The following is a 22,118-nucleotide window of genomic DNA, read 5'->3' on the forward strand; positions in this document are numbered from 1 at the left end:
GCATTGGCTGGAGGTGCTGAGCTTGATGAACCGAGCCAGAGAAGGTCTCGACTCACTCAGGTCGTTAGTTGACTGGCTAGGGGTAAGTCTCTTCCATAGCTTAAAGTCTAACCCATGCCGACTTTTGTTAGAACCGAGGAGATTTAAGCCTATCGAATTTTGTGGCCGATGCAGTTCGATTCCTTCAAGCGAATTTCTCTGTGATTCATGAAGCACCGTTGCAGATTTATTCTTCTGCCCTGGTTTTCGCTCCAAGGAGGAGCATTGTCAGAGAGTCATTCGAAAATGGTATCCCGGGATGGCTAACCATTTGGCCGCAGGTCAAGGATGACTGGGATGCATGCTTGTTGACGCTGGAGGGCCATAGCGACTACGTCAACTCGGTGGTGTTCTCACACGACTCGACGATGGTGGCATCGGCCTCTTGGGACAAGACGGTACGGATCTGGAATGCGAAGACGGGGAAGTGCAAACAAGTGCTGGAGGGCCATAGCGACGAGGTCAGGTCGGTGGTATTCTCGCACGACTCGATGATGGTGGCATCGGCCTCGAGGGACAAGACGGTACGGATCTGGAACGCAAAGACTGGAGTATGCAGGGAGGTCATTTCGTTGATCTTCTACACGGATGTTCTTTCTTTTACATCCGACGATAGCGGCCTTATCACAGGTGCCGGTGTCTTCTCTTTTACTGGCGACGTGATGTCTTCCTTAAAGCCTGCCATGCCATCGCAGTCTTTAATAGTCTCAGGACTTGGCTTGCGAGACAAGACCTGGGTGACGACGGCAGGAACGGACTTGCTTTGGCTACCTGCCGAATGTCGTGATGGAACAGCAGCTGTCTCAGGAAACTCAGTTGCTATAGGCTGTCGGTCAGGAAGGGTTGTTCTCTTGGAGTTTTCTGCTGCGGAACTAGCCAAAATGTAATGATAGAGTGAATTTGCCCCTGTGGACACAATTCTATTGGGCACGATAGACTGCTTCAGAAAAATACAGCATGTCAGGTGTCTCTTTGTGGCGGCCTGTTCTTGTGTTTGGTTATACTGCAAAATTATCGCTTACAGCGTCTCATGGTCAGCATCAGAGAACTGGAGCGCCATGTTGGGTCAGAAGTCAGGGCTTATTCTGGTCGCGTTGTGCTGGATGATGGAAGATGACAGTTGTCAGATTTTCCTACGGTCATAAGCGGCGGTGGACGATGACAGCACGTGACAGCGACGGGGATCTTGAGGAGGTGGGGCAGATTATCACTGTTCCTATGATGCATAATGCACTGTGAACAGCCACATCAGCCACGACAGGGTCCGTGCTCAAAGACTTTACGAAGAAAGCTGGGCGGCCTCTGGAGGTGGTCGGCACTGTACTGTATAGCACACTATACAGTCTAGCAATTATCGATAAACGGTTGTTGCTTATTATAGTATATATATACGTATAGAACACGTCGAAATCGGTTGTCCTTGATTACTCTGAGGGCGTGTGCCTGACATAGTATTATCCCATTGTAGTGCTGAAGGACTTTGCTTACAGCTTATGTGACGTCATGTTGTGACTGGCCAATGTCATTAATCTATTTAAGGCTTTCTGATCTTACACGCTTATTCTGAAAGCTCACAGATAATGACATACAGTCTTGGCTTACAGTAATGTATATATAATGCGAGAGTGTGAAACAATTGTGGACCACTCTCCGGAGGCATGATTGAGATATGTCATGCTTATGCGCTCGCGAGTTAGTAATTATAAACTTAAATTTTTTACGTCTGAGCTTTAGATCCTAATGTCTTATACGGTACATACAGTTATGTGCAGAACTAACTGCCTCCTTGCACTTTAAACTTTCTTTTGTAAAGCCATGTAAGTACTTTAAGATACAAAACGGTACCTCTAGGAGATTCTCTAAATTAAGTGGGGATGTCACGTTAACTTTGAATGCCCATTATTGGCCATTGCTGATGGCTGTTAGAAGTATCTTCCAGTATACATAAGTACATAGACCGCACTGATGGGCTAATGCCCCACAGTGACGGTGTGAGCCAGGGTCCTCAGTACCTTGCTCAGTTGCTGAGGTACATCCGCTGTCACACCTTCACAATTTACTGCCATTACCTACTGCCTTTGGCGACTTTAAAAGACCGTTTACGGAGCACTGCCTCTATGTATAGTGGCGGCCACCTCCAGAGGCCGCCCAGCTTTCTACGTAAAGTTTCTGAGCACGGACCTGGTCGTGGCTAATGTGGCTTACTACAGTACACAGAGTGTATGGTCTGAACTGTGACAATCTACCCCTCTTCCTCGAGAAGCCTAAAGCAGTCACGTGCCTGTCATCGTCCGCGGCATTACTGCCAATTGTCATCTTCCGTCCAGCACAGCGCGTCCAGAATAAGCCCTCACCTCCCAATCCAAAATGGCTCCCCAACTCACTGATGCTGACCATGAAAGCTCGAGGCGATGGTTCAAAATAATGAATCGACTAAACATATAGCCCAGGCCGTCCCGTGCGACCCCCGTTGAGCCGTTGAGGACACATGCATGTACCTGGCTACCCATGGTGTCAATTTTGAGGCATCCAGGAAGCTGAGTGGTGATGGGAACGATGCAACGAGGACCAAGGCTGCAGCACTGAGGGCACATGACATCACGCTGTATTATGGGTAGCCAGAACATTTTATGCGAATTACGTGGGCTTTTGGCCTTTGAAGGGCTTGTCAAAGGAACAAAAGAACAAAGAGATCAAAAAGTTTTTAAACAAAGAGCAGCCTCGCCTGTCTCGTCATCCCGTTTGCATTCAATGTGACGTTTGCTATCGATAAAGAGTTCCACCATGCCGTCTTTGGTTAGTTAGGCTGCTGAGTCAGGTCGAGGTTCCATTGCCCACAAAATCCCGACTCAAAGTGGCCAAGCTTCAGTCCGACATCCTCGCTCCTCCAGTCTTGCCTGAACGTATTCAGAACCAAGCAGACTATTTCTCAGCGGAATTCCTTCCCGCATTCCTCCCCCTTTTGTTTTGATCGAGTTGAGGATTCCGACTCTTCATCTGGCCATTATGGGCCTGTTTGCTGTGGCTTCTGCAGCATGTTGATGGCTTGCGTCACGTGGACAATGCGTGTTCGTAGGACTGAGCCTCGCCAACCCCGCACGATGGTCAGCCACTTTTGACATAAACAAATCTCGAAGCGACGGCAGTAGTCGGATCCGATGGCGGAAGCGCTCGGTGTTGCATCCAGCGTCATCGCTGTGGTTGAATTGTCCGCCAAAGTGTTGTCCCTTTGTCTCCAGTATTGCCGAGAGGTGAAGAACGCCAAAGACGATATCGAACGACTTCGCAAAGAAGTTGCGGACTTTCAGACTACCACAAAGCAAGTCAGACATCTCGTTGAAGGGCCTCGTGGACAGGAGCTGGAAGCGTCTCGACAGTTGGATTCCGCGATCAAAGATGGCTGGTCGATACTGGAAGAACTCGCGCAGGCGCTCGAACCTTCCAGGCATCGGAAGGCGATGAGCCGCCTCGGTGTGCGCGCGCTGAAATGGCCATTCGAAAGCAAAGACGTCGAGGGAACTATACAACACCTTACGCGTTGTAGAGGAACCATTTTGTTGGCACTGAATGTTGATCAGATGTGAGTGATACGGCCTGCCAGGTGATGCTTGAGCTGATGCCCATACCATCTAGTGCAATCATCCAGAACGTCGACCACAAGATTACTCTCGACAGGCTGCCTATCGCAGAAGGAGCCTCATTCGACTCCCACGCTGAAGAACACAATCCGACGTGCTTGCCGGACACCCGAGTGGAGCTGCTCGAAGATGTATCTCGATGGATTGCTGACCCCAACTCAAAGACAATATACTGGCTGAACGGCATGGCGGGAACTGGAAAGTCGACTATCTCGCGCACTGTCGCACGGTCTCGGTCCAAGCAAGGTGACCTCGGTGCTAGTTTCTTCTTCAAGAGAGGAGAGACTGACCGAGGGAACTTGGCCAAATTTGTGTCTACACTGGCCCGCCAGCTGGCCTTGAGTATTCCAGAGGTTGCGCCGTTCATCAAGAAAGTAATCGATTCCGATCCAGCAATCGTTGACAAGGCCATGAGGGAGCAGTTCGAAAAGCTCGTTCGAGAACCACTGTCAAAAGCAGCGGCAACGCCATCGACCCGATCGTCGGTCGTTATTGTCGTCGATGCGTTGGACGAGTGTGAGAGTGATGCCGACATTAAACTACTTCTTGAGCTTTTTTCCAACGCACGCTCTACGGGTTCCTTACGTGTTCGAGTGCTTGTTACAAGTAGGCCTGAACTGCCCGTACGTCTTGGTTTTCGTTCTATCGACGGCACCTATCGAGACCTGATACTACACAAAATACCGCAATCGATCATTGAACACGACATATCTGTCTTTCTTCGCCATGAGTTCGCCAAGATTCACAACAGCTTCAATGACCTGGCAGAAGAAGAGCTGAAACTGCCAGTGCATTGGCCTGGGGAGCCCAACCTCAGGAAGCTCACCATGGCGGCGGCGCCTCTCTTTATTTTTGCCGCGACTCTCTGCCGCTTCATCAACGACTCATGTCTTGGCAGCCCTGACGAGCTTCTGCAGAGTGTACTTCATCTCACGGGCAGTGGCCATGCCTCAAAGCTTGACATGACCTACTCACCAGTTCTAGAGCAACAAGTCATCAACAGGTCAGGACGTGAGAGATGTGACGTCATCGAGAGCTTCCGTCTCGTCGTCGGCACTATCGTCACGCTGGCTAGCCCGTTGTCAATGCGCGCTCTAGCGCTACTTCTCAATGTTCATATCGATAAGGTGGCTACTAGGCTTAAGATGTTACATTCTGTTTTGGATGTTCCGAAGACTCTCAACTCACCGGTGCGACTGCTTCATTTGTCATTCCGAGATTATCTCGTCGATCCAGAGAACAGAGAGACACTCGAGTTCTGGGTAGATGAGAAACTCGCTCATCGAAACCTGGCAAAGCACTGTTTGCGTCTTATGTGCGGCGCTCTGCGTGAGAACATATGCGGTCTGTCTTTCCCAGGTATGCGTCGATCTGCGGTGGGCGATCTGCAACTCGAGAAACACATACCTCCAGAGCTTCAATACGCTTGTATGTACTGGGTTCATCATCAGACCAAGGTCGATTCCGAGCCGAATGATAGCCACGCGGTATATGATTTCATGACGACGCATTTTCTTCATTGGCTGGAAGCACTGAGCTTGCTGGGCCGAGCTAGAGAATGTCTCGACTCACTCAAATCAATAGGAGATTGGCTGGTGGTATGTTGTCGCATCTTGAAACTTGAAACCTGCTGACTCTTGATAGGATCGCAGAGATTCAAGCCCGTCTAAATTTGTGGCCGATGCAGTTCGATTCCTTCAGGCGAATTTCTCTGTGATTGCCGAAGCGCCGTTGCAAATTTATTCTTCTGCCCTGGTTTTCGCCCCAAGCAGGAGTATTGTGAGAAAGACATTTGAAAACAGTATCCCAAGATGGATGACCACTTTGCCAAAGGTTCAAGAAGGTTGGGATGCATGCTTGTTGACGTTAGAGGGCCATAGCGACGAGGTCAGGTCGGTGGTATTCTCGCACGACTCGACGAAGGTGGCATCGGCCTCTGACGACAAGACGGTGCGGATCTGGAACGCGGAGACGGGCGATTGCGAGCGAGTGCTAGAGGGCCATAGCGACGATGTTAACTCGGTGGTATTCTCGCACGACTCGACGAAGGTGGCATCGGCCTCTGGCGACAAGACGGTACGGATTTGGAACGCGGAGACGAGCGATTGCGAGGGAGTGCTAGAGGGCCATAGCGGCTATGTAAACTCGGTGGTATTCTCGCATGATTCGACGAAGGTGGCATCGGCCTCTGGCGACGAGACGGTACGGATCTGGAACGTGGAGACGGGCGATTGCGAGCGAGTGCTGGAGGGCCATAGCGGCTGGGTCAGGTCGGTGGTATTCTCGCACGACTCGACGAAGGTGGCATCGGCCTCTCGCGACGAGACGGTACGGATCTGGAACGCGGAGACGGGCGATTGCGAGCGAGTGCTGGAGGGCGGCTGGGTCAGCTCAGTGGTATTCTCGCACGACTCGACGAGGGTGGCATCGGCCTCTGACGACAAGACGGTACGGATCTGGAACGCGGAGACGGGCGATTGCGAGCGAGTGCTAGAGGGCCATAGCAACGATGTTAACTCGGTGGTATTCTCGCACGACTCGACGAGGGTGGCATCGGCCTCTGACGACAAGACGGTGCGGATCTGGAACGCGGAGACGGGCGATTGCGAGCGAGTGCTGGAGGGTCATAGCGACTGGGTCAGGTCGGTGGTATTCTCGCACGACTCGACGAAGGTGGCATCGGCCTCTGACGACAGGACGGTACGGATCTGGAACGCGGAGACGGGCGATTGCGAGCGAGTGCTAGGGGGCCATAGCGACTGGGTCAGGTCGGTGGTATTCTCGCACGACTCGACGAAGGTGGCATCGGCCTCTCGCGACAGGACGGTACGGATCTGGAACGCGGAGACGGGCGATTGCGAGCGAGTGCTGGAGGGCCATAGCGACTGGGTCAGGTCGGTGGTATTCTCGCACGACTCGACGAAGGTTGCATCGGCCTCTGGCGACGAGACGGTACGGATCTGGAACGCGGAGACGGGCGATTGCGAGCGAGTGCTGGAGGGCCATAGCGGCTGGGTCAGCTCAGTGGTATTCTCGCACGACTCGACGAAGGTTGCATCGGCCTCTCGCGACGAGACGGTACGGATCTGGAATACGGAGACCGGAACATGCAAAGACATCATTTTAATCGACGTTTATGCAGAGGTTCTCTCTTTTATGCCCGATGAGCGTAGCATTGTCACAGCTAATGGTGTCTTTGCTTTGACTGGCGACTCAAGATCTTCCGCAGAAGCTCCTATTCCATCACGGCGTTCGGCGGTCTCAATGCTCAGCTTGCGGGACGAGACCTGGGTGACGACAGCAGGTACGGACTTGCTCTGGCTACCTACCGAATGTCGTGGTGGAAAAGTAGCTGTTTTAGGAGGCACGGTTGTCGTAGGCTGTCAGTCAGGAAGAGTTGTGTTCTTGGGGTTTTCTGATACGGAAATAGCGAAAATATGCTGATAATCTAAAACTCAGTTGACCTTTAGATGCACAGTAACCCACTCCCTCGTGCATGACAGACACTACCGCAGCAACAGTAGCCAGTTTTCACATGACTGACGGCCTATTCCTATGTGCTGTACGGTATAATCACCGCCTCGAGCTTTTCATGGTCAGCATCAGGGAGTCGTGGAGCCATGTTGGATTGGGAGGTCAGGGCTTATTCTGGACGCGTTGTGCTGGACGGAAGATGACCAGTTGTCAGTAACTTTCCACGGCCATAAGCGGCTGTGGATGACAGGCACGTGACTGCGACAGGCTTCTTGAGGAAGTGGGGTAGATTGTCACAGTTCCAACATTATACGCTTTACACTGTCATTAGCCACGACCTGGTTCGTGCTCAGAAACTTTACGTAGAAAGCTGGGCGGCCTCTGGAGGTGGCCGGCACTGTATATCTATACTGTATGAGATTAGTAACTCTGTGTAAAACTATTCCTCCCTTTGCGTCAGTGACAGGCTAAAGAGTAGATCCATCATGAGCTATCCGCCCAGTCCATAATCATGTAAGCTTATCCTTTGTGGCTGAAATCTACGTAGTGGAGTCGCAGTGGTTACAGTACACTATTCAGCATCTGATCAGCCTTATCTGTTCCGGCATAAGCCGATTCATCCAGGACGCAGGGATGGTGAACTCAGATGATCACTCAGCCTATCCTATCACGGAACCTGACCGACTGGGCGGGACAGTGATGTATGACTTATTCCTTGCCGTACAAAATTTAAAACATTCATATATAAAGAAATGGCCTACGATAGAGCTCTGTAAATCTAAACCATATATAAGTACTACACAATAGACATAAGTAAGATAGCGATGGAGTATACCACTCTCAAGCAGGTCCAGCCTCTACTTGAAAAGTTAGCTGAGCAGGAAAACAAGTTCCTAGAGCCGATACTACTTAGCTATGAGTATATCGAAGGGGTTGCAGATACCCTGGCGAGCGAGAGAATAGAGACAGGAAAGAGCATCGAGTCAAAGATTCTCAACCAAGGCCAAGGGCAGAAGGGTCAGAAACCTCGCTGATGAAGTCAGGCGCAGGATCTAGATTACGCATTATTCTTATTCAAGAGTGAACATATATGTACCTTCAGTACGTAGACGATATTAACGGCTTGGCGCTAAGAATACTGGTTATATATGAATTCACACTATTCTATCACTTGCCCTGTTTTATTCCTTTTAGACGAGCTAACCAAACAATTCATTGCACGCCGACCAGCCTTGCCATAAGTATTTCGATATAATCAGACATAAAGTCCACGGTCAATAATAACTCAAGAAGAAGCGCCATGGGGGGTCAAATCGTCGACCACGCCTTTGGCATGTTTCTGATTCTCCGCCAATAACGCCGTAGGTTACCCAGGGCTCTCCATTAAGCACAACCTTGCCATCAAGCCAAGGGAAAGCGATCTAGTGATTCTGCTTGATGATACAGAATCAGGGGTTAGTAATCAGAGTGAACTTAATCTATGAAGAATAATCAATAAAGAGTAATCAATTTGGAGTATCCAGAGTAAGCGCAGTACTTAAGACTAGGGTGGTCAATGCAAGTGCCAATGTCATACAAGGTGGTGGATATACGGCAGCAGCGACTGAGTAATATATTAATGGAGAAGCTAGTGAGCACTCCTAGATCTAGTGACTGCGAACTTCCACATGGTAGAAGGTAATGTAATGCTGACAGCGTAGTTAAAGACTAGCTCCAGTTCGGTCCGTACTTACATATGTACTGTAATAGATTAAGTCTCGGCCTAACGAAGGAAGGGCCTTAACTGTTTCGTTTTCTCTGATTTTTCTTTCTTTCTTTCTTTCCTTCCCGCGACGTCAGTCCTTCTCCATGCTGCTGCTCATGCCCAACCCAAATGACATCCCCTTGCAAAAGCCTGCGACCCGCCCCAGGCTTTCGCCGTCGCTGCCTCTCGAATCCTACCCTGATATGATCCCGCGGATCACAGCGGACGCGTTGGTCGCGGCTCTGAACGAACCATCTAGTAGCCAGGGCACACAATTTCTCCTCCTCGACTGTCGGTTCCAGTACGAGTTTGATGGCGGTCATATCGAAGGCGCAACCAATTCGACCGACGAAAGGCAGATCGATAATTTGCTCTTTGGGACCAATCAAGAACTAGGGAAGACTATTATTCTATACTGCGAACTCTCGCTTTGTCGAGCCCCCAAGATGGCTCGATATCTCCGATCACAGGATCGGGCCGCAAACGCTGATTGTTATCCTCGCCTTTCATATCCGGAGGTCTATGTCTTAGAGCGCGGATATGAAAACTTCTTCTCCCATTACCCTGACCAATGCTCGCCTCGGGGCTATGTTAAGATGGACGATGCTAGGTATCTCAAAGAGTGCGTGGAAGGTATGAGAAGGATCCATGGGCGACGGAGTCATAAGCCGACAATTGAGCCAACACAGCCACTACCGATTCGCTTCTAGATATGGATATAGAATCACTACATTAGCATTTATTGAATTTTAGAAAACATATAGAAAATAATGCATGCCAAGTTGAAAGTGGATTCAGTGCCGTGATCATATGTTCTGTCCCGGAAACCCACTCCAACGGCATGGCAAATAAGTAGGTAGGGAGATGTTCCGTCCTGGCAGGTCTCCAGAGGAGGAGAGATATAAGAGATGCCTAACAAAAGCTGTGGATATAGTCTCTGCGTGGAGGGGCGGATCCCAGATTGGTCTGGGTATCGCATCGGCAGGGTTAGGGTAAACGATATCCGGAACATAGACGGTGCAGGTCTCTCTTGGCTTTGGGCTCCAGATCCGTCATCATAGCGGGCCCCGGCATGCAAAGGTAATCAACAGGATAGTAATCAGGGCACGCCTAATGGGTTACCGTACTGTAACCAGTCTGAGATTATCACGGTTGTCGGTGTGAGCGCTCCTCTATAATGCGCAAGTCATTCCTTGCGACTAACAAGCTTTCATAAGAGTTCAACGAGAAATAATATAAAATCCCCTTATCACTGCTTTCCATTCCCATAACAAATAACTACGTACTAGAAAACAACAACAATGGCCACATCCAACTTCGAATTTTCCTCCACCATACCTTTCGGCCGTTCGGGCTACAACTAGGTCGGCGATGAGAACTGGCGGCGTTGCTCGTATATATATTGCACGAGTTCAACTCTACAGCGAAGGCCTGTCTATTAGGAGCTGCAACACCATTGGCATCTCTATTCCTATTCTCGGGCTTCGGGCTAGCGACGGCACGCCATCGTCACAGATTTTGCCATTTAATCGGATAACTCTAATTCGCGCTGGTACTTAATGGTAGCCTGTTCGTCTCAGCTGTTTTCTAGTCTTTACCCTGGAGCTCTTGTACTAACGGTACTGCTCAAGAGACAAGGTCGTGGCGTTCAATGGCTGAACACCTGCTCATTTCTGCGTGTGTTGTTGCTGACCCAAGGCGGGCATCTTGAAGAGGTACGCTTCGATGGGGAGCTTGAGCAAGCTCAGTGGAGCATGGGGCTTGAGCCAGATCACCGGGATTCTGGCGCGTGTTTTTCCTGCATGTTCCGGGGGAAAATGATAGCCTAAGCGTACCAGTAAGACCATACATGCAGTTAGTTCTCGCCCTCATCGTTGTTTTCATCGTCGTTGCTGCCAACATTTTGGAGGGCAGCGAAAAATCCGCCGCCGCCAAGGTTGACACTCCACCAATACTGATCTCTGCAGACTGCGGTGAAATCCAGCGTTTGATAATCCTTATCCATGAACTTAACTGAGATAGCCATCCCACTAGGATGGTCCTTATTAATGCAAGGCTCGCCCACTACTCGATACCTGGCACGCAGGGAAGGTGGGTTTTCAGGATCAAAAAGCTTGAAATATTGCCCCACCATTCCCTTTATGACTTGTATCTGTTTGGTGATATTGTTTGCTTGCTTAGTGCTAGTGTTCTCCTTGAATATGATATGAAGCTGGGTGACTCCGCGAAAACAGCTTAGCTGGCTACGCGCGTCTCGGAGATAGTCGCTAGTCGTGGTAATGTTCTTGACTTTAGATTCGAGGTCCTCCTTATACCCTTGACGCAAAGATTCGATAAATTTATGGCGGTAGTCGTGGTCGTTCGGGGGTCGGGGGAGGCTTGTCGTTGGACCTATCTGAAAAATGTCCACCTTCGGATTGACGTAGAGGGCATATGCCGGCTTGAGCTTATGCTGCAACAAAACAAAGGTCCGTAAAGCATGTTCCCGAGACTCTCGACAAACATGTAGGGCGACAGGAACCTTGGGCACTTCTTTTTGCAGGCGGCCCGGGCTATTACGGTGGCCATGCGAAACCTCAAGCGAACGAAGAAACTGGAAATGGACGAAATAGGAGTCTGTGTCGGAATCTGTACCGGAATGCTCGTGCAATTTGAAGACTCGAGGCTGTAGCCAGGTGGTTTCCCAAAGGAGAAGCCTAATTTCTTTGGGCGCTGCTCTAAACGGATGCGGCGCTGAGGCCTGTGCCATACCTCGTGTGATGGATGGGTACGGCAGGGGTGAGAGGCCAAAGTGGCCGTCAGAAGATAGAGATACGAGATGACCAGCCGTCGTTGATAAGAGACGTCGATTAAACCCTGAAAGGAGGGTAGGTTCTGTGACGGCGATAATGTGGGAAAATGTAGAGTGGGAGGCGAGGCACAGTGGAAGAGCGAGAAAGGTGGAAGCTATGGGCTTGGCGGCAGTCCTGTCGGATTATAGGGTTAAGCTAAAAGACCTTGATTCTCTCTCTCGTATGCGCGCCCCTTATTGCGTCAATATCCGTAGAAGTTAGGCTTAGCCGAGATTTCACCGAAATTTCTACGACACTTCGCCGAGTATGGCTATACTTGGCGGTCGGCGCATAAGTTATACCTTTTGTTATGCAACTCATCACTGACTCGTATCAGGCGTCAATGACCGAACCTACTCCACTGGAAAGGTTTATAGACCGGCTGGTCATTAACCACACTGCGGGGTTAGGAGGCTTATTCTCTGCGTGTTAGACTCCTTTTGTCTTTACTTATCTACGGTATTAACGCCATATTATTCGCTCATCCTGCGCACCTCTTCATCCCATGCCTGTTTTCCCAAAGTTCCCACCACCGCATCCTTAGCCGCTCTAAGAGCCTCATCGGAATCAAAATCGTTAATCCGCACTCGTGTTGATTCCCAGTCGATTATATACTCCAAGTGGCCGTCTGGTGACTGGATAATTTTCGAAATTCGAAGGAATCTCCATGACTTGTTTCTCGCAATGGCCACTTTCCCCCGTCGGGACTTCTTCATTCGTGTTGGGGTCGGGCCTGTCTTGGAGCGAACCCTGCGCTTCGTACCCGCTGGAACTTGGTCAGATAGGTCCTCAGCTCTAAAGACGTGGTCTCAACTGCAGCGCAACGCCGCGGGTAAATAGGATCACCTACAGCTCATAGGTCGGTCAGTGTAATGCGCGATCCCTGATTGGACCACATCATGACTCGCCCGCACCTTTTCGCCCGGTGGAGCGGAACCGACGTGGTCTATAGGTCCCTGACCCACAGCTGGCCGGTACTGAGGATGATATAGAGCACTCTGAGCAGTTGAAGATAATGATGCGTAATGGCTTGAGGTTGCGGGCGACATCGTGAACGTGAAGGAAATTAATACTGACGTTTATTATACTAGTCCAATGGAATCCGACGATAATACGCATAGATATACCCGAAGTAACGTCGGAATAAATACATACGCTATAGCTCTACAGTACAGTACTAATATTTAGAACATACAGTAGTGCAGGCTTGGCAAGTCAGGTTCTCTTATGGATGTAATAAGGATAAGACTGTAAGCAGAGTAATGTTCCAGAACTGGAATTATGGGCGATTGTAAGCTGGCAACACCATGCCCCACTTCGTCATTGAGAGGCTATCTACTAAACGCAAAATGCCAATGTGCGTATAGATGGGCTGGTGGGTGTCGCGTACGTTCAGCATTTACGCGATTACCCCAAGAATAAAGGAAACGCCCGTTCACCGGCCGCTATTTCCAGAATGGGCAACTCCGTGGCCTCCTAGATTTCTACCCGGAATGCAGACAACAGGAGATTACAGGAATAATCTAACGCGCTAGCCGCGCCCGTCCTATCAGCACACACCCCGTCCATCATATGCAAGGCAGGACTCAGGTTCGGTCGATCGGATAAGCATTGCGTGACTACAGTAATAACAAGACCTATAAACAGTCTCCTTGGTTTCTCATCGGCCTCAGCGTATTATCTCCCGAACGCGAGACTCTATTTACCCAAACCCCATAATTCTGCGCTAGAACGCCGTTTCAGCTCGACTACATAACCCCCTAGAAGTTCATGTCAGCTTTCGAAAAGACCGACGATGAAGACACTAATAAGGGGTGGATACTACGAAAATTATTTCGGGTGCTAAGAAAGAGGCAATCTCTAGACTCGACGGACTGGCAACCGACGACGCCGGCGGTACTATCATCGACTGACATTGGCGTCGCTGTGCGCCAGCCGCCTACCGTGAGTAAAAAGCTAGAGTATGATGCTTTAGTTAACCATAGCGACTGCGCACAGGATGTCCTCGACTAGGCAGAGATTGCAAAGGTCGAACCGGAGCTGCTCGCGGCATGTTTCGACGATTATCTATACAAAGTTAGCAAGGGTGCCTGGGAGACCATGTCCTATATTGTTGGGCCGAACCACCGCTCAATGGAAGTAGTCAGGCTATACGGAACATTGAACCAGCACATGCTGCGGCTCAGTGACCTGCTTCGCGACCAGCCCGCGTCCGCCATCGATGCACCACCTTTAGATGGGAACATCCCGGCGGACGATGCAGCAGTTAACTCACGGGGTGGAGCCCTCACTAAGGAAGAGATTATGGAGGCAATGTGGCGAATTTGTAGCTACTGCACCGTTTCTGTTAATGGACTCACCATGGGTAGATGCATCGCCGACCAGACGAGGTGGCTCCGAGGATGCAGGGAGCCACGAGTAAGCTGGGAAGTCATTTGGGATAAAGAAGCAAAGTGGAGGCTTAACCCAGACCATGGCGTGTTTGCTCAGGGTAATTCTGGATATACAGATGAGCAAAGACAGCATAACAATGAAAATATGGCTCGAGTCTGGCAGCTTCTATTTGACAGGTGGGTTAGAGCCACAGTTGAGGGAAAAGAGAAACCGACGGTAGGGGCCGAGCAAGTATTGATGTTCTTACTTTCGAGGCCAACCGGCCTAATGGACCTCGTGGGGATAATCGCCAAACTAGAGCCGCAATACCATCGCCTTTCTTTTCGTCAGGCCTTTACTTATTCTCGCATTCCAAGTTAGAAAGATAATAGAAGTGTATCTCCTCCGTATAACTGAGTAATTTTAATACGCGGGGCTTCTCCGCTTAGACAGTCAAAAGCCAGCAGACTTGAACGCACCCAAGAAAATTCAATCTCCCGCTAACAATTCACCTGGGTACTGTACCTGAGCCTAGAAGCCGTTATCGCCACACGCGCCACAGCTTCGACCACAGATAAAGCTTCTATGCAATATAACGCATGGCTCATTGCACACAGTACTCTCATGCATCCATGTAGGGTGGCAAAACTCCCTGCATCGATGGATGCAGCCACGCAGTCGCCTGCTAGGTTAGATGTTTCTATACCTGCACAGAAGCACCAGTGAATCTTACCTATTGCAGATTTTGAGACATCCGCCACTGGGACTTAGAGTGGCGAACTCCTATAAAGTATTGTTAGTCTAGAGTTTGAAACTCAGCAGCAGAAAGAAGGGCATAGCTTACCGAAGGGTGGGACACTGTCGGAGTGTAGTCTGGATGGCGCTCGCAGCGAAGAGTGATAGATGTGTTGATCGAGCTCGATGTTTCTAATGTCGAAATGATTCGGGCCCAAGACGTATGCGGCCGGAATGTCCCTGCATTGCCGATGATGTAAAGGCCCCGTCGTGCACGACTACCGATATCGATGTCAGAATAGAATCGAGAATGCGAACATCAATAAGCAGTCGAAAGTTTCTTCCTTACCAGAGAAGAGATGTAATCTTAGCTCGGCCCGAGAGAAAACCAATCGACGCCGACTCATTACTCCTGACCAGGCAAACAACAACGATCGAAAAAGAGTCGGCCGGCAAGGCATCTCTGACTTCCCTGTCAGCCCCCTGGCATTGCCCGAGAAAGATTAAATCTCACATTGTGGAAACATGTATCTGCGGTGTTGCAAACCGCTTTCGGAGCATTCTGCACTGCTGCCGGTAAGGCGTCAGCACAGCAACGTCAGGGTATCGACAGGTCTCCTGAGACAGAAGTTGTCGCGTAATCCAATAGCACAGGTCAGCCTCGCCATGGTTGGAGAAGCCTCCATTGGAGGCTTGAAGCTCAGGGAAGGCATGGTCTAGCCAGAAGACGTTCTGCAAAAAGCCAGCTACGTTGGCCAGCTCGCATACCGAACCGTGGTCTCGCAGCGGGGAAGCCTGACCGGCACGCACTAGATCTGCAATCTCGGGACGCATGTGGATTTGGGTGGAGAGAGAACAAACTTCAAACCGCCTCCTTAACTTTCTGGTGAGCGTCTGTGGCGCAAAGTGGACGACGCGTTTGAACTTGGACAAGAGATCGGCAAAGCCGGCTGTGTCTAATGACTCCTGGCAGATCATGGTCTGCGTCCCTTGCAGCCATCTAGCGTTGCTTTGTTGCACGAGCTCTTGTGCGGTCATCACGATGACATCCGCACCATCTAGGCAAGCATGGCCGCGAGCATAGTTATACCCTCCTGTATTGTCATCGCTCACGACTCGCAATTTTGCTCGTAGTTCGTCGTCGGCAATACCACGTTGGCTATCTGAGGGACTTGTTGGTGCCCAGCAGAGCATATCGATTCTCTCCTGACCGCCTCTGCTGAGGTTCTGGTCATCAGATCTGCCAGGAAATTCTCCGTCGCTCGTCACCTGTGGGCCTCTAATGACTGAGAATCCATTGAGTTTCTCCAGCAGAAGCTGCAGCCCTTTGGCTTGATGGCATGTTCGAGCACTAGGGGACAGTTAAAAGGCAAAGAAGATATTCGGGACTCGGACGGTCGTCGTCCCAAAGAGTTCAACTCACGTTACAATGATGGGATCTGCGGAGGTGACCTTCTTTGCCAGAACAAATAACTCGACGAGCGTCGATAAGACTGACTGATAGGGGGTCCCTGGGAGCGCATGTATGTGAGTGAGCTTTCGCCAAAGCGCCCTTTTGACGATTTCTTGCTGCTCGTGCATGGGGTCGCCTAAGTCAGGAAGGTTCTCGGGGGCCATAATGGATGCCGCTGCAATCTCAAAGAGCAAAAAGCTTTTGCTGTGTTCACTAGGATTAGACTCACGCGTCGACTATCGCTTCCTATTGATATAGTTGTTATTATATACGTCCAGTAGAGTAAGACTGGCTTCAGCATGGCCCTTACCAAAGCCCAGCTTACTTGGGGAACACAGAAGCCCATATGGATCTTTCCCGAATGCGAACGCCGCACATATAATCACGTCAGTGGCAGTGTGGTCAGCTACGAGATGACAAGCAAGGAGGGGATTTGGTCTTCTTCATTGTTGCCTTGGTGAAAGCTAATAAGAGCTTCCATCAAAGACAATAATTAACTACCATACGTACTTGCCGTAGGAAGACTCAGAAGGCATTAAAATGGCGCAGTTGCCTATTTCGTTATTTTCTCCCCATGCGAACCTAATTAATAAATTAAACCTTGTGCTTTTCGTTTTGTTCACTATTATATTTGTATCTTTTAAAGCCCTGTAAATCATGCCTCACTCTGACCCTATGAATACCAACCTGAGGACTCCAGACTCTATAATCGACGTTGGGGTATCAGAGTCGCGACGACCGAAGGCTTTCAAGTCCACATGGGCGGAGCTAGGCTTCGCATTCGCCCTGTGTTGCTCCATGCTACTAGCAGCAAGTTCAGCTCACCTCTCTTGTATTGAATGAATATCTAACGAAGCTATCAGGAATTCTTTGTCAGCGGCTTCCATGTCGTCCTCCCAACCCTGACCCAGGAGCTGCGCATACCCGAGGCTGCTCAAACATGGCCCTCGAGCGTCTTCTCCCTCGTTGTAGGGGCCATGCTTCTTCCAATGGGTCGCCTAGCTGACATATACGGCGGACATCTCGTGTTTGTGGGCGGATTACTGTGGTTTTCCCTCTGGGCTCTCATAACTGGCTTCAGCAAGAACTATACAATGCTCATCATCTGCCGCGCCATGCAGGGCCTTGGTCCTGCCGCATACTTGCCCGGAGGCGTCATGCTCATGGGAAAACTCTATCCGCCTGGCCAGCGCAAAAACCTCATCTTTGCGCTTTATGGTGCCTTTGGCCCCCTTGGCTTCTTTTCTGGCATCCTCGCTGGAGGTCTCACGGTCGAGTATCTGAGTTGGCCATGGTACTTCTGGGTCGGCGCCGTGATGCTGGGCATCATTTCTGGTGTATCGATCTTCGCCGTGCCGTTCGATTACCGTAATAGGTGTCGCGGCGATACCATGGACTGGCTGGGGACGGCAACCATCGTTCCCGGGCTGGTGATGGTTTCCTACGCTCTCACGGATAGTCCTCATGCCGGCGATGGCTGGTTTACCGCATATATCGTCATCATTGGCATGCTCTTTCTGATGAGTGCGTGGTACGTTGAAACCCGCCGGGCAGTTAGCCCGCTCCTACCCTCTACGCTCTTTGCGCCAAAGTACATAAAGCCGCTCCTATTGGCGAACTTTATGAGCTTTGGATCCTTTGGTCTTTTCCTCTTCTATTCAAGCCTCTACATCGAGCTAGTCCTTCACAAGTCGCCGCTGACCACGGCCATGTGGTACATCCCTATGATCGTCGGCGGCCTAGCTATTGGCGTTGTTGGTGGATTCACCCTACATTTCCTTCCTGGGAGGGTATTGCTCGTCATTTCTAGCCTCGCCAACACAGTCTGCATGCTGCTGTTTGCGCTAATGCCGGAAGGCGCCAACTATTGGGCCTGGGTGTTCCCTGCCATGGTGTGCGCGACCGTGGGCGTTGATGTCACGTTCACGGTCAGTAACGTGTTCATTACTACAAATATACCCACCCATATACAAGGACTGGCAGGTGCTCTGATCAACAGCGTGTTTTTCCTTAGCGTTAGCTTCTTCTTAGGCACGGCCAATATTATAGTGGCAAAGACAGCTGATCTCGGACTCCGCGAGAGCTACAGAGCGGCCTTTTGGTTATCATTCGGAGTCGCGTTGGTTTCCTTCCTAATATCTCCCTTTCTCAAGATTGGATCCGCTAAGGGTAGTTGAGCAGCAGAGCGACCTCAGCGGCTCGAGGCTGGGGCGGAAGTGATAGATTATTCAAAGGTTACCACGAATAAGTCCATGTGCTCGTCAATAATGACTAAATAAGATATAGTCAAGCCCTGCAGTGAAGGAACTGCCATGCTGACGGCTGACGGCTGACGGCCGAAAGTTGGCATTCAAAATAACTATCAGCATCCCAACCAGCTGATCCATTACACCCACCATATATCGATTGTGGATAGGATAAGGTACATATGTACCAAGTTCCCCATATCTAGTCCGGCGCATTCTACCCACATGTGTGTTACAACAGGCATCAAATCCCGCGTGCGCATGCTACTTCATCCTGCAGATACGCGACACGATCTCGTTCCTTCTCCCTTCCCTCCCTACAAACATCCGCTCAACAGATGTCAAAGCCGGTCGACGTCCAACGTAAGAAATTATATCAAAGGCCCTCCGAGCTCTTAGCTCAAGATTAATTGACAATCCAAACCCTAGGCAACAATGGCCTCGAGACGAGCGCCAAGTACGTCTTTTCACGGCTCGTCGCATGTTACAGCGGGATCAGACAAGCCGCGAGCTTCCTAGGCGGCATGGCTCTGGCTATCCTCCTCTTTGGCGATGTTCGCGGTGATCTTCGCGACGGTCCTCTTGACGACAACGCAAACCAAGCTGCAGCGTCCCTCTTTAGCGTCGTTGCCGTGTCTGTCTCGACCATCACCGTCACGATCATGCTCTCGTTCATGTTTGAACAAGTTCGACTACCGAGCAAGTGTGACTTGATCGTCGCTTGGATTCCGCCGGTCTTATTGGACATTTCCATTGTCAAGTTTCTTGTTGGCCTGGGCCTCTGGTTCTCTGACGCTTTTGCTCAACCGTCAAGTGGGGCTACCTACACGGAGCCCTTGTTTCTTGTGGCTGCAACGGTCCTACTTGCAGTATGGATGTGGACCTCATTTACCGCCGATAAGTCCCTTCCTGACTTAGAGGACTAGCCGGCGCCGACGACTATCCCGTGTGGCCTAGAGGGAGCGTGGTCTAAACAGAAGGCATCATAACGCGACCGTGTCAGGTTGTTCACCGTATAGTATCAGGGAGGGAATCATACGCTGTACACATTTCCCATTTTGAATCCGCCTGTGTGCTAGTTTCTACATACTACAGCCAGGGTCTTGCTTATTATCTATAACACAAGGCTGACCTCCGTAACTTGGCTTCTCTGAAATGATATAACCTATGCCCCGCTCTGCATCTGCCCCTTTACGGCCGCCGTGTTGAGATCTTGACCGTCGATAAAATTCTCCCCGTCGTCCTGCGTGCCTGGCACGATCTTGATGTCCATGCAGCTCGTATAGATCTCGTCCATTTCCGGGTTACTGGAGGGCCAGTCCCAGACCCAGTACAATGTGAGACTGTCACGAACATCCAAAGGCAACCTGATGTCGTTTTGGCACCAAAGATCCCCACCCTGCGGATCCATTGGAACCTTCATAAACTCCCGCTGACGCTGCATAGAGAGTGGTCCACTGTTCATCTGGTAACACTGGCCATCGTCAAACGGACGCGTAGCCAGCAGTCGTCCTCGGCCGTCGCCTCCGGTCCCCTGCTTGTTCCAGATCTTGTGAATCGAGAGAAGAGTATCGTCATCAGTCGGGTTGGAAGTGCTATAGATGTAAACGGTTCCGCTGCTGCTCTTCTGCGGAGTGTTCTGGGGCAACGTGACGTGGCCGTTTTCCTGGTATTGCAGCGCGATGAAATCCCCTGCACGCGCCTCAAGGGGAGGCAATTCGGGACTGTAACTTCCAAAAGTCTGGCTCTCCTTGCACATACGATCCTGTTCGGTAAGAGACCTTGCGACTCCATCGTTTGGTGGAAGGAGGTGCTGCATCTGCAGGTCATTGAACGATGGATCCAGCCGGGACACTGTAGCTCGTATGTATCCAGGCTTCCCCACCATCGTTCCATTGGGATGGATGCGCATCAGACGCTCTACCCAAGAATGGGCGGCCACGACAGGCAGCAGGAGACCTATTAGGTTTGCATAGAAGCCATAGACATTGGATACCATCATTTTAATTTCGAGGGGTTGAACCGTGGCTCAATGAAGTTGCGCAGCCTTCAGTATATATATCACAGACGGGATTGAATTTTTCTTCAAAGCCTTCACCGAGATTTATATATTAGTATCAGAGTGCCAGCGTAGAAGCGCAATGCCTGTAAGCGTGTGAAGGCAAAGATTAGCTCGCCATCTTTGACGAGTATATCTATATCCTGTGATGCTAAATATAGGCTATCTAAATAAAGAACTGGGTATTTTTAGCCAGCGTAGCATTATGTATGTCTGTAGACGTAATAGGAAACATTTGGAAAAGCTATGTATTCTATATGTGTTTAATATAGCGTAAGGCATAGAATACTTCCTTTCTTCTAGAACTACTATATAAACATGGCTCAATCCACTTGTGAAGAAGGCTCCTCCCTCAGAGCTTACTATATTCAGCCCTCTTCAAACCAATCATCATGTATGCAGCTTCGTGTATCATCGCAGGCATCCTTGCGCAGGCTAGTCTCGGACTGGCAGCACCACCAGCTACCGAGATGTTGCTTCCGCCAGAGACCATGGGCGTTGCTACTGCGTCCACTGAGACACCTCTTCCATGCCCCTCATCTACCGCGTCGACGGCCGAGCTACAACTGAGCACAGAGCTAGAGCTAAGTACCGCATCTCAGACGGCGCCATCAGCAACCGCCGCAGGCCCTGGTTTGACGCAGCAGCTCGCCTCTGCCGATCTGTGGGCCTCAACCCTGCCGAAGCCCGGTGGGAACCTGCCTTACTGATGACATTGCAGATCGTCAGACCGATACGATGCCCTACAGAGCGACGATCAATTTGTCTTCGACTTCAACAGGACCCAGGAAAGCCCTTGCTGTAAGCCTGGCATCGTCGCGGCGAACCGGAAGACCTTCCCCGCCCTCGTCGGTACCAGTGCTGGGATGAGCGTTGGACGGATTGGCCGTACGTGGAGATGGACGCTGACGTTGCCGAATCTATGTGCTAACAGACGGTGAATGGTAGCCTGCGGCCTCAACCTCCCCCATCTACACCCTCGGTCTTCCGAGCTTCAGATCGTCACAGAGGGCCGGCTCATGACGGAGACCATCCTGGAGAATGGACGCGTGGTCCAGAACGAGCTTGGGCCTTACCAGATGACGGCGTTCTACCAGGGTTTGCTTCACGCCCAGTTTAATCCGGATTGCACGGACGCCGTATTCGTTTCCTCCTTCTCTAGTGAAGACTTTGGATCGGTGTCGGTCGTAGACTCGGTCGCGCTCTTCTCGGATACAGTCATCAAGGCGAGCTTTGGGCAATCCATCACGCGCGAGAAGGCGGAAGAGCTACGGGAAAAGATGTCATCGGAGACTATGGCTAGTGTTCAGGAGTGTCTAGACAAGTGCGGGGCTGGTCAGTGAGCCTATTTACAATGCCTTGCAGGATTATATGAGCTATCGTCAGTTTGGTGCAGTACAGCTACGGTAGCAGTAGATCATCGGATTAATAGACTGTCTGGTACGCCCTCTAGCCCTCCTCTTTGTGATCCTCACACGCAAAAAGAAAAGGATCACTGGCATGGACACTTCAAGGTCATATTCAAG

At 50.6% G+C, this 22,118-nt stretch overlaps 8 protein-coding genes across 8 annotated transcripts; 4 read left to right on the forward strand and 4 right to left on the reverse strand.

Annotated features, from left to right (window-relative positions):
- Positions 1 to 370: 370 nt before the first annotated feature.
- On the reverse strand, positions 371 to 1,099 carry MRS44_003815 (uncharacterized protein; the record flags this gene model as incomplete). Its single annotated transcript, XM_065623378.1, has 3 exons — positions 371 to 619; positions 668 to 911; positions 1,062 to 1,099. 3 exons carry the CDS (start codon positions 1,097 to 1,099, stop codon positions 371 to 373), a joined length of 531 nt encoding a protein of 176 aa, XP_065479450.1.
- Positions 1,100 to 3,197: 2,098 nt separating this feature from the next.
- On the forward strand, positions 3,198 to 8,185 carry MRS44_003816 (uncharacterized protein; the record flags this gene model as incomplete). Its single annotated transcript, XM_065623379.1, has 4 exons — positions 3,198 to 3,619; positions 3,673 to 5,275; positions 5,322 to 6,981; positions 7,974 to 8,185. 4 exons carry the CDS (start codon positions 3,198 to 3,200, stop codon positions 8,183 to 8,185), a joined length of 3,897 nt encoding a protein of 1,298 aa, XP_065479451.1.
- Positions 8,186 to 8,999: 814 nt separating this feature from the next.
- On the forward strand, positions 9,000 to 9,605 carry MRS44_003817 (uncharacterized protein; the record flags this gene model as incomplete). Its single annotated transcript, XM_065623380.1, has 1 exon — positions 9,000 to 9,605. One exon carries the CDS (start codon positions 9,000 to 9,002, stop codon positions 9,603 to 9,605), a length of 606 nt encoding a protein of 201 aa, XP_065479452.1.
- Positions 9,606 to 10,750: 1,145 nt separating this feature from the next.
- Positions 10,751 to 12,775, reverse strand: MRS44_003818 (uncharacterized protein; the record flags this gene model as incomplete). The annotated part of the gene is made up of 4 exons (XM_065623381.1): positions 10,751 to 11,861; positions 12,080 to 12,087; positions 12,221 to 12,492; positions 12,577 to 12,775. 4 exons carry the CDS (start codon positions 12,773 to 12,775, stop codon positions 10,751 to 10,753), a joined length of 1,590 nt encoding a protein of 529 aa, XP_065479453.1.
- A 2,569-nt stretch (positions 12,776 to 15,344) lies between these two features.
- On the reverse strand, positions 15,345 to 16,451 carry MRS44_003819 (uncharacterized protein; the record flags this gene model as incomplete). Its single annotated transcript, XM_065623382.1, has 2 exons — positions 15,345 to 16,185; positions 16,258 to 16,451. 2 exons carry the CDS (start codon positions 16,449 to 16,451, stop codon positions 15,345 to 15,347), a joined length of 1,035 nt encoding a protein of 344 aa, XP_065479454.1.
- Positions 16,452 to 16,586: 135 nt separating this feature from the next.
- MRS44_003820 (uncharacterized protein) lies at positions 16,587 to 19,459 on the forward strand (the record flags this gene model as incomplete). Its single annotated transcript, XM_065623383.1, has 4 exons — positions 16,587 to 16,673; positions 17,151 to 18,215; positions 18,814 to 18,896; positions 19,024 to 19,459. The coding sequence occupies 4 exons, from the start codon at positions 16,587 to 16,589 to the stop codon at positions 19,457 to 19,459; spliced, it is 1,671 nt and encodes a 556-aa protein (XP_065479455.1).
- Positions 19,460 to 19,698: 239 nt separating this feature from the next.
- Positions 19,699 to 20,535, reverse strand: MRS44_003821 (uncharacterized protein; the record flags this gene model as incomplete). Its single annotated transcript, XM_065623384.1, has 1 exon — positions 19,699 to 20,535. The coding sequence occupies one exon, from the start codon at positions 20,533 to 20,535 to the stop codon at positions 19,699 to 19,701; it is 837 nt and encodes a 278-aa protein (XP_065479456.1).
- Positions 20,536 to 20,984: 449 nt separating this feature from the next.
- Positions 20,985 to 21,935, forward strand: MRS44_003822 (uncharacterized protein; the record flags this gene model as incomplete). Its single annotated transcript, XM_065623385.1, has 3 exons — positions 20,985 to 21,256; positions 21,314 to 21,480; positions 21,541 to 21,935. 3 exons carry the CDS (start codon positions 20,985 to 20,987, stop codon positions 21,933 to 21,935), a joined length of 834 nt encoding a protein of 277 aa, XP_065479457.1.
- Between the last annotated feature and the right edge of the window lie 183 nt (positions 21,936 to 22,118).

The sequence above is a fragment of the Fusarium solani genome, assembly GCF_023522795.1.
Source record: "Fusarium solani strain SB1 chromosome Unknown bctg00000001, whole genome shotgun sequence".
In the NCBI taxonomy this organism is placed as follows: domain Eukaryota; kingdom Fungi; phylum Ascomycota; class Sordariomycetes; order Hypocreales; family Nectriaceae; genus Fusarium; species Fusarium solani.